General features: G+C 41.3%; 1 protein-coding gene across 1 annotated transcript; it reads left to right on the top strand.

Annotated features, from left to right (window-relative positions):
• The first annotated feature begins 563 nt into the window (after window positions 1-563).
• LOC103963069 lies at window positions 564-1,442 on the top strand. Its single transcript, XM_048591697.1, has 2 exons — window positions 564-875; window positions 975-1,442. The coding sequence occupies exons 1-2, from the start codon at window positions 564-566 to the stop codon at window positions 1,440-1,442; spliced, it is 780 nt and encodes a 259-aa protein (XP_048447654.1).
• The last annotated feature ends 11,650 nt before the right edge of the window (window positions 1,443-13,092 follow it).

A 13,092-nucleotide genomic window follows, 5' to 3' on the forward strand; every position in this document is an offset into this window, starting at 1 on the left:
AATGTATCATGTGTGGAAAAGTATCCTCTAGCTATCTAATCATCCATCATTTTTCCCAAATTCGTCCAAATCCTATTTAAGTCTTTTAGTTACTTGGTTTTATCTTAAATTCGTCAAAAATCCAATCCCCTTTATTTAGTTGTGTCAAATCTGTCCTAATTAGTGTTTTTGAGTGTTTTGAGTCAAAACCAATTCTATTTTCGTCCAAATTGAGTCCTAGAGTCTAGTTTGAGTCTTTTTGATTGTTTTGTGTTGTTTTGAGTCTTTTAAGTTTGTTTTGAGTCATATAAGTTTAGTTGAGAGTCTTTGAGTTTGTTTAAGTGTTTTTAAGCATATTTTTGTATCTTTGAGTCAGTTTTCAGTAGATTAGCATCCCTTCTAATCCCTGGCCTAAAACGATCCCTACTTATATCTATACTACAATTGTCAAAAAGAGGGTTTAATTTGTGTGCTATTATATATCACATCAATGCATACCATGCCAGATTCATGGACCAGTGCAGAGAGACCCGGCCGAATTACTCCACTCAGTTACTAAACCATGGCCGTTCAGAGGATGGGCAATGGACGTAATCGGTAAAATCACACCATCATGGGGAGCGGAAAAACACGCGTGGATAATAGTGGCAACTGATTACTTCACTAAGTGGGTCGAGGCAAAATCATACGCCGAATTAACAGCCAAAGAAGTTTGCAGTTTTGTAGAGGAAAATATTGTGACCAGATTCAGCGTGTCAGAAATGATCATAACTAACAATGGCACAATCTTCACGGCCAACAGGTTTAGGGAATACATGGCAAGTCTGAATATCCGACTCGAGCAGTCTACGCCGTATTACCCACAAGTGAACAGGCAGGCTGAAGCAAGGAATAAGGTATTAATCGGCATTCTTGAAAAAACGGTAAGAAAGAGGCCTAGAATGTCGCATTTAAAGTTAAACGAAGCATTATGGGCCTACCGAACTTCCCTCTAGTCCGCCACCGGAACAACTCCCTATGCGTTAACCTACGGACACGACGCTATATTACTAGCCGAGCTAAGTATAAACTCATTACGAGTGATTGAGCAGAGTAGTTTGCGTAGTGCTGAATATAGTCAAGCTATGCGACAAGAGTTAGAAGACTTGGAAGAAATTTGGATCGACGCGTGTAATTTATTAATAGCACAGAAGAAAATTGTCGAGCGAGCTCATAATCAACGCGACAGACAAAAAACGTTCAGCGAAGGAGAATTGGTTCGGCAGACTGTGTTGCCTGTAGGGATTAAAGACCCCAGGTTCGGCAAATGGTCATCAAATTGGGAAGGACCATTCATCATCCATAAAGTTCTCGGCAAGGGGGCATATCATCTTAGAGACCAGACCGGTTTAATTCACAAATTGCTGATTAATGGGAAATTTTTAAAGAAGTACTATCTAGTCACGTGGGAAATGCAAGAATGAATATCGTCGTATTAAATTCATAAAAAGGGCGAACAGATACATTCAAAAGGTTCCTAAAAATTCTAAGGGGTCGAAGGGAGGAAAGTCTCGAGAGCAACCTTCAACTCCAGCCACCTTACTTCGCTCAAAATTATCTTAGCTTGCCTCGTCTTCTTATTAGGTTGCAGTTGCTGGATGTGTTTACGCCGGCAGCGAAGGTCGTAAGCCGAACGTTATTCGCATCAAAGTCCCTCTCAAGCTCTGAAGCAGCAACTGACCTTTGCTGTTGAAGCTCAGCAATTTGACGCTGAAGCTAAAAAATCCGGCGATCAAACTCGGTCAGCTGTGCCTTCTTCGCTTTTATAGCTTCCACCTCTGCCCGGCTAGCCTCATGCGCAATCTTGGCCACCTTCAGGTCGTCCTCGGCCCGTAAAGCTTGTTAAAAAGTAGTGAAGTCTTGCCGAGTCCGCTTAAGAAGGTTAGTCAGATAAGCAATATTCTTCGTGCTTAGAAAACCAGCATTTGCAAGGTCATTCAGGCACTCCCCAACGGAGTAAAGAGCCTTGCATTAGAGGACCTGAGAGGCAGAGAGAGACAGAAGCTCCTACAGCCTAACAAAAGCTGGGGCCTCGACCATGGCCTCCATTGGTTCGGCAGGGGTAGCAGAGGAACCGATCGCGCCAATAGTGCTCTGAAGAAAAGCATCGAGCTCGACCTCCCACGAAGGCTGCACAAAGAGGAAAATTGGTAAGCAAAAGGAAAATTAGATGAAATGCATAACAGAGGGAATGTGTCTCTAGACCTGCCAGAAGGAGACCTCGGCCATGTCCTCTGGTTCATTGCTGGAACCTAGAAAACTTAATGGCCAAGCCTGGTGCTTAAGACCGCTTCTCAATTCACACGGCCGATGGAGGTTATTTGCATTTGATGGCCACTGAGGTGGCCAGGAAATATAGACAACACCCTTCGGCGCATAAAATTGTCGGTGAAATGAACGTTCGGGCACCTGACATGTAATATTTTCCTGAGTTTAGATACGTCATGATAAAATTAATAAAAAAATGAGAATGAGCCTTACAAAGGCCGAGGTAACTTCTTGTGGAGGAATGTTAAGGTCTTCATCTTGTGGATGAAGCGGTGTTTCGGCCATCGCCTCAGGCTGAACCAGGGGCCTCTTCCCATGGTCAACCATAGGAGGGTCCGGTTGGACAGCCGCCTCGACCACAAGAGGAGGATTGACGGAAGAAAGGTTGGTTGGTTGAGGATGGCGCTTCAGCGAAATTTGGTCGCTCTTGTCGCTCTCATCATCCTGAAATAAAAAGCTATTACAACTTGAAAATCGAATAAACGAAGATCATTAGCAATCGAATCATACCTTTTCCAGAACAATCGTCGATCGCTGGATAGGGAATGCCTCGATAGGTACGGCCGTCTCCAAGACAGGCGCAATGATCGGCTCTGAAGCCACAGCTAGAGCCGCAGTCGGTTCGGTCATAACCCCAATCGTCGGTACAGTCGGGGGTAGTTGGTCCACCGAGGCCTGGACAACTGGGACGGGAGGAGAGTTGACAGAAGCGATCGCTTCCGTGTTTTGGCTGGAGATAACATGAATATCCCGTTCCCCTTTTTTCACCAATTTCTTGACGCGTTTCGAAGGGCGAGGAGCGTCATCTCCAGTCTCGGTGCCCTTATGGGGTCGCTTGGTCGGCAGGGTTCGCCCGGTGGTTTTAATCTTCTTCGAGGAGGGGATCGACTTTTTCTTGGCCACCGCCGTGGCGACCACGTCAGCTTTCTTCAACGACTGACCATCTGAGAAAACAAGATCACATTAGAAAAGGGGTAGTGACAATTGAAGAAATAAATAAAAGAAAGGGTATCATCTACCTCGGGTCGGTTCTTTGGATTGAGAGCCAGGGATTCTCCTCGGTCGATCACCAAAAAGTTTGTCGGTGATGGTTTCGACCGCAGCCCTAAAGAAGGCTCCATTGTATTCTTCCCACCAATCACTGAAGGTGTTTGTGCCGAGAGATTCAGGGAGAGCTGGTCGGAGGCGAAATGTTTTGTACCGATCTTGAAACTCTTTCTCGGAATCTCTACACTCCCTTTTCGATGAGCCAGAAAGGCGCTCTCGGTTAAGGAGGGAGTGGGAAGTGAGTAGAGGGACCGGACAACCTTGAAGGTATCTAAGTTGACGGGCTGTGAAATAGGGGTGGTAGACTTCCCAACTCACTCGGCGAGGATCATAGCCAAGGGGAAGGTCGCGGGCTAGCACGATCGACCCCCAGTTCTGGCAGAGGGCAGCATCTTCATTATCATTCCAGGCTGATGATGGAAGCTTGGTGGAGCGAGGGTGCTCTCGACGAGGACATAATAAAAATTCATCGTCAGAGAGGACTTCTAGGCCGAAGAGGTATTTGAAGACTTCTTCAGCCTGGTGAGGAAGCGGCGGCCGAGATACCAACTGAAAGCCGAGCGAAGTAGTAGGTTGAAAGGCAGAGACATCCGGCCGAAGTGTGGTAAAATAGACTTGTAGCCAGAGTTGGAAGACCTAGAAGGGACCATTCTAGTTTGGGTTAATTTTTCCAATGGTTGCTTCGATCAGACAACGAAAAAGATTGGCGAGAAAGGCCGAGCTAAGCGCCAGGGTGTGACCACTAGCCAAGGCTTCAGGCACCGACATGTTCTCGACCAAACACTTGTTCGATGTGGTACAACAAATTCATTTGTTGTACCAGTAGAATAGGAAGGCTTCATGTTCTCCCTTCTTAAGACTCTCCTCGCCTCGGCCAACAAAGTGGAGGATAAGGGTGTTGTAGTTAAAGAAGTTCTTGTGTAGCTTATAAACCTCTTCTTTCGAAGGCTCTCGACCATCTCGACTCAATGTTTCGACGGCTCGATCTTCGAAGAGCGTTTTAAGGTCGAGATTCGACAGGTTCCTAAAGAGAGCCGCATCTATCGGGATGCCAGATGGAGGAGTCCCAAGAATAGCCGAGACGTCAAGAATGGTAGGGCCGAGAAGGCCAAAAGGAAGGACCATGGTGTTGGTGGCCGAGCACCAGAAACTCAACGCTGCCATGAGGAGTTCTTTATCCATGGTTAGCTCCATCGTCGAAATCTTGATGGCGTCATAGATACCGAGAGCCTTCCACTCTTGGCTGAAGGAGTTTTCCATTCGGACGACCGAAGCCACCCAGTTGGCGTTGGTCGTGGGCCAGGCTCCTTGGGGCCTCGATAGGTCCCATTTTGACCAATCGAACCCTTGCAGCAAGGGTGTCAGGCAGTGAGCCTTGAAGAGAGTAGTGATTGATGAAGGAACTGCATCCTTAAAAAGTGGCCCCAGGATTTGGTGGGTAGTGCTCAGGTCACCTTCGAAATGCAGAGTTTTGATGGCGTTCCGATCGATGAAGCTCTTGCATTTGCTGCATTCGTCGCTGAGCTTGGAAATGAAGGTCTTGGAACTCATTTTGGAATTTGGAAGAATGCTTGGAGGATTTTTGGGGTAGGAGTTTTTTTTTTTGGGATTTAGAAAGCAAAATGGCTGAGAGTGTCTTTGAAGGTTTCTGGAAACGTGAATGCAAAGAAAAGGAATTCAGTTATTTATAGGTGTTTTAGAAGGAAGATCAAACGTTTGGTATTCAGAAGCGCTAGATTTTTGAATTTGAGGGAAAATCAACTGGGAAATGGCCAATCATTTCGGAGATCTCGGGAATCTTCAAGGGTAGGATCGAGGTTTTCAGGGATTCGGGACGCATGATTGCGTGCAGCAGCGATTTTAATGCATTGATGAGAAAGAAGACGTTTCGACGGGCGCACATTTTCGAGGGCCATGATTAAGAGTTGTGAGGTTTTTTGGAGAATTGACACGTGGCAGGACGTCGGAAGTAACGAAGATCGTGCAATCATATTCCATAAATGCGCATGGTAATGGTTATCGAGAACAGTTAAGTCTGAAGGCAAAAGATGTTTTCGCTTCCTCAAGGTCGAGATCAGACCAAAGGTTGACAGTCGACGACCTCAGAAGCGAGGGGGTAATGTTTGGGCCCAAAGTAATATGGTTGGGCCGAGTGTAGGTTTGTACTCAGCCCAAAGTCGTGTCAAAAATACTATGAGTTGTCTGGTGATTCCAGGCCATTCAACAGGGATGATCGAGTTCTATTACAAGAAGGGGTAGTTCAGATAAGCAAAGGGGTCGAGGAAGTCTTAGTGCAATTAGGATTTTCGACCAACGATGAATAAAGCCCCAAAAGAGGGTGAGTTCAAAGTCCTAATGGGAATAGGGTTGTTCGAAGCATAGTTGGAACGAAACAAGAACTCCCAATCTAGATATGAGTTTAATTTGATTTTAAGAAGGAGTTGGTGCTATAAATACAAGACATCATGCAACAATATGGAAACCTCAATTCAACACACAATTGCCCCACGCAAAACCTCTCAAACAGCTTGAGATTTTTATTTTCTTTTTCTCGCCAACATACCTTCAGTTTGGATAAACAGCACTGTGGAGGCAACCGGCGAACATCTTCAGTTTGGATAAACAGCACTGTTGCCGTAGAATCAGATGACCGAGGAGCACCTTCAGTTTGGATAAACAGCATTGTGTCGAGGCCGACTAGTTACCTATCCAAGTCTCGATCAAGAAGGGTTTTCGAATCCTTTTTGGCAGAGGTCATCTTATTAGCCGTCTCGACGAAGTAAGGTGTTACAAGTTACGACATTCGGCGTACTGGACGCCGAGTGGTTTTATGATTGGATACTCACAAGTGAGTTTCAGAGTTTGACATTCTGACGGCCGAATCACATTCACCATCAAGACATACATCACCATTGAATACTTGTGTCCGTATAGTCTGGTGTCGATTTGACGTGCTTATACTATTACGAATATAATCACTGTGACCAAATCGGGCGTCGACGATTTGTCAACTTCGCAGAACTAGCAGCCTTGTCTTCAAGCTCGAGAATCTAAAGGCCGAGATTTTTTCCTTCCTCAACCACAGTCGCAAGATAAAGAAGTCAGCAACGCGCTCAACGCAACATCAGCAAATTTTACTCCTCGGCTGAGCTTGGCTGACGAGTTGGCACGCCCCGTATTCAACCGAAGGACGTAGTTAGCTTATTAATTACTCGACCTGCGCACCACGTAGGTTTTTGTAATTTTTAGGGTCAACAGTTTCCTATGCATTCTAGGACAAAAACCAAAGGTTCCTTGCACCATTCTAGCCTTGCCGCACCACCTTTGCTTTTCCTCTTCCATTCTCCTTCCTTGCCGCACAAGGGAGACCTTCCCTTTCCTATTTTCTGCACCAAATCACATTCCCTTTTGTTCACCACCTTTCCTTTTTCCCTTTTGTCTTTGCTACACCCTATATTCCCTTTCCTTTTAATTTCTGACTTTGACTTAGTCTTTTTCCTAGTAGTTTTAGAATAACAATCCTTTGACATTAATAAAACTTTATTTCCTTTTTTTCATTGGATTTCTGCTACACCTTTACCTTATTTCCTTAGGTTTTTAGATACTTGGCTATATTAATAAACCTTTGCCGCACTCTTTAGAGATTTCATCACACTATACACTATCTCTACACACCCCTAATTCATCCCACTACTCGGCCGCATCCTACATTCATTCTCCACCATTCCCATACATTCATACCTTCAACCACACATCCACACACCATTCCTCTACTTTGCCGCACCCCCTTACCAACCTAAATCCATTCCTAACCCAGATACACATCCAAAATCATCCCTTAACCTATGTGCCGCAGCAAGGAGAAGAAGAGAGAGGAGCTTGAACGTGTAGGGCATCCAAGTTGATTCGCTGGGCGTTTTAGGTGTAATCAATCTTTGGTTGTCAATGTTTAAATTCAATTTTGTTTCTTTTGCTGTGAACATGAGAGGCTAAACTTGTTTTAGCTAGGGGAGACTTTGAAGCCATGATTTTATATGCAATATGAATTGATTAAATCTAGTTATGAATTTGTGAATCGTGAATGCAATTCGCTTAACTGTTTTATTCAGAACTTATTCTTGTATGTTGATCAAGGGTGCACACTTAGTTTGCATGCATGAATTTGATGCTACAATATAAGGGAATTTCACAAAATCGTTAGGAACTTATATTTACAAATAGTAAAGGTTGCAAGTCACAATTGCGTTAAGTTAAATTCCTAGCATGAGTACCATGATGTCATAGTTATGAATACTTTGTCAATGCTTATGATTTTTGTAGAACGTAATGATCTTTGATTGTATCTCTATTATGATGTCATGTAGGGAACTTTTGAAGAATGCTTTAGGTTGTCGAATGATGTCATCTAACCTAATAACTAAAGGAAAATTTGAAGATTAATTAGTGATTGACACGGTTAATCTGGGGCATTGTCACTCATAATTCAACAAAAGAGTAACTGGAAATCGATTCATGTTCATATAAGTTATGTGTGGATAAGGAACCTCTAGCTAAGCCCACAAACCATCCAGAAATCCAAATTCGTACCAAACTTTGTCTAGTTTAGTTTCTGTCTTGTTTTAGTTCAAATTCGTCAAAACCAAAAACCCCCTTTGTTTTAAGTGTCAATTAGGTTAGAATCTATGTTATTTTGTGTTTTTGAGTGTCTTGAGTCATAATCAAATCAATTTTCGTTCAAAGTCATTCCTAGTGTCTAGTTTAAGTCAATTTGAGTGTTTGAAGCTGTTTTGAGTCTTTTAAGGTTGGTTGAGTCATATAACCTTAGTTAGAGTTTTAGAGTCTAGTTTTTATGTTTTTAGGTCAGTTTAGTTTAGATTAGCAATCCTTCCTAATCCTCGGTTTAGAACGATCCCTACTTATACACATACTACAATTGTCAAAAGAGGGTTTTAATTTGTGTGCTTGTTTTACATTGCATCACTTGCATATGGAGCAAGGTGGATGGAGAAATTGAAGTCAAGAGAGGCTAAGAACATGCTACAAATCTGGAGAAACAAGTTCAAAGACAAAGAAGATAAGGAAAGAGCAAGAAATAAGGAACATTATCCAACCTTATCCTATCCAACCTTATCCTATCCAACTTTATCTTATCTTGTCCTATCCTAATCTTTTGCTACCTTAATTCCAGCTGCAAAGAGGACTTAATTCCACATTAGAACACCTAGATATAGGGTTCTAGAAGACCCTATCTATTCCTAAATAGGTGCCACACCCTTTATTCCCTTCTAGAAGTCCAATTTCTGCCACAAAATACCTAGTGTCTAGTGATGTGAAATATTCTAAGACTCAAATTAAAACCCTATTATTGTAGTATATGAAAGTAGGGATCGTTTTAGGCTGGGGATTAGAAGGGATGCTAATCTACTCTAAACTGACTTAAAAACACAAAACTAAACTTAAAAACACTTAACTAGACTTATATGACTTAAAACAAACTAAAAAGACTCAAAATAGCACAAAACAATCAAATAGACTCAAACTAGACTCTAAAGGGTGATTTGGACGAATTCTAACTTAACTTTGACTCAAAATAATTAAAAACATAAATTTGGACAGATTCTAACTGAAAGACATAACCAAGTACAGGGGGATTGGATTTTTGACGAATTCAAAGTAAAGACAAGTAAAGTAAAGACTCTAAACAACTTTGGATGAAATTGGGTGTTTAAATAGGTGAATGGCTAGCTAGAGGGTTCATCTCCACACATGACACATATGCATACAAATCGATTTCCAGTTATTATTCCTTTAAACCACAAATAACAATGCCCCAAGTTAATTGCATCGCACAACCAACCATCAGATTTTCCTTATTTCATTTAATTGAATGAATACGCATTACAACCAAATTATCTTTCTCAAGTTCCCTATATGAAACGCATGATAGAGGTACATATCAAAAGTCATTAAGTTCTATGAAAATCATAAGCCAATACAAGGCATTCATTACTATGAAACGCATGAGACTCCTGCCAAGGATTCACTTAACACAATCATGACTAGTGACTTCCACTACTTGTGAATATAAGTGAATAACTATTACATGAAACTCCCTTATATTCTAGCATCAAATTCATGCATGCAAACTAAGTAGGCCTCCTTAATCAACATACAAGAATAAGTTATCAATCAAACAGATAAGCAAATTGTATTCGCGATTTATGAAACAATAATTGGATGAAATCAATTCATATCACATATATGTTCATGGCTTTGAATTCATCTCTAACTAAAACGAATTTAGTTCCTCATATTCGCAAAACAAAGATAATTAAAGTTAAACATTGAAAACAAATAATAGAATACACCTAGAAATGCTCCAACAATCTAACATTTTGAATGGCAAGCACGGCCCCAGGTGTGGTGGATGGTGTGGTGTGAAATTATGGTAGAGGGTGGTGGTTTATGAGTGTTGCGACATCATGTATTTATAGGGTGAAGGGAAGGCACAAAATTGGGCTGAAAAGGAGACGAATTAGGACTCCAAATCACCAAAGAACAAGGACACTTTCAATCAGATTCCAAGGAGGACAAGGAATGGTCATTGTGGCAGATTCTAGAACTTCTAGAAGGATTACATGTGACATAAACTTAGGGCACGAAAATAGGGCTTCTAGAACCTGATATTTAAGTGATTTAATGTGAAAAGGAGTCCTCTTTGCAGCTAGAATTAAGGTAGGAAAAGATTAGGTTAGGATAAGATAAGGTTGGATAAGGTTTGGATAATGTTTCCTTCTTCATGGCTGATTCCTAATCCTCCAAGTCTTTGATTTAATTCTTCCGGATGTTAAGCACATTCCTAGCCTCTATTGATCTTCAATTTCGTCCATCCACCTTGCTCCATGCATATGCAATCCATTCCAAGCCCAAAACTGCTCCAAATAGCACCAAATTGCACTTTCTTGCCAACTTTGTAATTTAAACCTACAAACACATGAAAATAGCTTAAAACACTATAATAAATAGAAACTAAATTACTAAATGCAAAGAAAGAAGCTAACAAAGTCGCATAAATATGCTCCTATCATCTAGAACTCCTAATTTCTAGCGAATTTCCTTATCCCTTTCCCCCTTGGTTTCTGAAAGCATTAACCTTTTCCTCCAATGATTGTGCAATCCTTTTCCCTTCAGAAAGTGTGCATTCCCTAGCCCTATAAATACAAGTGTTTGCCGCACCATTCAAACCATCCATTCACTCATTCATTCATTCATACAATCAACCATCAAATACCATAATTCACACCACATCACCCTAGTGCCGCAAGCAAGGAAGGAAGGAGAAGAGGACTTGTGCAATCTGCCATCCAAGGAAATGCCGTGCATGCCATTGGAGTGGGACGTTCTTAGTTCTTTCTATCCTTAGTTTTAGTTTGATGTTTATTTTAATTTGGTTTTCAATTATGATGAACATGTGGAACTAATTTCTTTTTAGTTAGAGGTGAATTCGAAGCCATGATTATATGTTTTATATGAATTGAGTACATCCAGTTATTGTTTCTTGAGTCTTGAATGTGATTTGCTTATCTAAGTAATTAAAACTTGTTTTTGTATGTTGGTTAAGGGTCGACACTTAATTTGCATGCATGAATTTGATGCTAGAGTATAAGGGAGTTTCACCTAATAGTTATTCACTTATATTCACAAGTAGTGGAGGTTGCTAGTCACAATCGTGTTAAGTGAATCCTTGGCATGAGTCCTATGCATTTCATAGTGATGAATGCCCTTGTCAATGCTTATGATATTCATAGAACTTAATGACTTTTGATAAGTATCTCTATCATGCGTTTCATATAGGGAACTTGAGAAAGATAATTTGGTTGTAATGCATATTCATTCAATTCAATGAAATAAGGAAAATCTGATGGTTGGTTGTGCAATGCAACTAACTTGGGGCGTTGTCATTCATAGTCTAAAGGAATAATAACTGGAAATTGGTTTATATGCATATGTCATGTGTGGAGAAGGATCCTCTAACTGGCCTTTCACCCTTTTAATTCACCAAATCCATTCTTATTAAGTGTTTTATGCAAAGTTTCTATTTTAAGTTTTAAATCCGTCAAAAACAATCCCCCTTTCATTTAGTCTTGTTATTTGAGTCAAAATCTGTTTTCTTTTAGTCTTTTGAGTCAAGTTCAATTTTATTTTCGTCAAAATCACTTGTTAGGTCTAAAATTGAGTCTTTTTGATTGTTTGTTGTTGTTTTGAGTCTATAGAGTCTAGTTTAGTGTTTTTGAGTCTTATTTGTGTTGATTAGCATCCCTAGTTAATCCCCGGTCTAGAACGATCCCTACTTGCATATATACTACAATTGTCAACAATAGGGTTTAATTTGTGTGTCAAGTTAATTTTCACATCAAATTTTGGCGCCGCTGCCGGGGATTAGCAAACTTGCTAATCCCTTTTGTTTGTGTCATGTCAAAGTGAGTCTTAAGGTCAAGTGTGTCGTGTGTTTCTTTGTGTCTGTTTGTGTTTGCCATGCTCTTTAAGAGTGGTTGCTGATTTGTTTTGATTCTTTGTTTTAGGTACTAGTTTATGACTCGTAGTTCTCAACCTATTTGTGCAAACATCTTTGAGTTTGACGACGATTTTGAACGAACTTTGAGAAGGAAGAGGAAGAATCCATAACCTAGTTCACCTAGTTCTGAAGCTGAATCTGAAAAAGAAGAAGTGGAAGAGGAAGAACAAGCCATGGTTGCGGATAATCGAACAATCAAGGAACTTTCAGCCTCGGGGTTAGACAATGTCGTGCCCTTATGCATTCAATATCCTAGGGTAGCTCAAGGCAAGACCGATGAGTTTGAATTGAAGTCAAGCTTGCTGCATCATATTCCCAAATACCATGGGCTGTCCATGGAAGATCCAAACAAGCATCTTAAGGAGTTTGAAGTGGTATGTTCAAGCATGACACCCATTAATGTCGATGGGAACATTTTGAAGATGAAGGTCTTTCCATTCTCTCTTTTGGAAAAGGCTAAAGATTGGCTATACGAATTGGCATCCGGAACCGTCACTTCTTGGGAAAGCATGAAGCGAGCATTCTTAGAGAAGTTTTTCCTAACTTCGAGAGTCATTCTCTTGAGGAAGAGAATTAGTGGCATTCAACAAAGCCAAGGAGAGTCTTTTCCAGCATACTATGAGCATTTCAAGACTCTAGTTGCATCATGCCCTCAACATCAAATGAAGGAAGAGCTCTTAATTCAGTATTTCTACGAGGGACACTTTCCAATTGAGAGACAAATGCTAGATGCCTCGGCAGGGGGTGCTTTGGTTGACAAAACACTGGTGGCTGCTAAGGTCTTAATTGCAAATCGAGCCTTGAATGCATAACAATACGAGGGAGTTGGACAAAGAGACCCCCCATGGCAACAACAAGTGAATGAGGTAAGTGCAATTTCTGAAATTCAATCTCAATTGGCTAATATCACTATTCTTGTGCCACAGGTTGTCGATGGATCCAAAGTGCAAGGTAAGGCAGTATGTGGAGTGTGCTCTATGCAAAGGCATCTCAATGATCAATGTCCTCAATTGATAGAGAATGGAGGATGCGAAAGCGCCAATGCCATAGGTTTTCAAGGCCAAAATCAGCAAGGGAATGATCCATACTCAAATACATACAATCCGGGATGGAGAGATCACCCAAATTTCAAGTGGAGGGAGCCTCAACAACTTCAACAACAAGAAGGAATTCGACAGCCACCC

The sequence above is a fragment of a genome, unplaced genomic scaffold (assembly GCF_019419815.1).
Source record: "Pyrus x bretschneideri cultivar Hongxiangsu unplaced genomic scaffold, Pyrus_bretschneideri_v1 Contig35, whole genome shotgun sequence".
Classification (NCBI taxonomy): domain Eukaryota; kingdom Viridiplantae; phylum Streptophyta; class Magnoliopsida; order Rosales; family Rosaceae; genus Pyrus; species Pyrus x bretschneideri.

What these genes read in the sequence shown, in the direction of transcription:
- LOC103963069 (XM_048591697.1), top strand. Translation starts at nt 564, where the DNA reads ATGGACGTAATCGGTAAAATCACACCATCATGGGGAGCGGAAAAACAC. An exon ending in AGGCTGAAGCAAGGAATAAG is followed by an intron (nt 876 to 974) that starts GTATTAATCGGC and finishes ACTTCCCTCTAG; the next exon opens with TCCGCCACCGGAACAACTCC.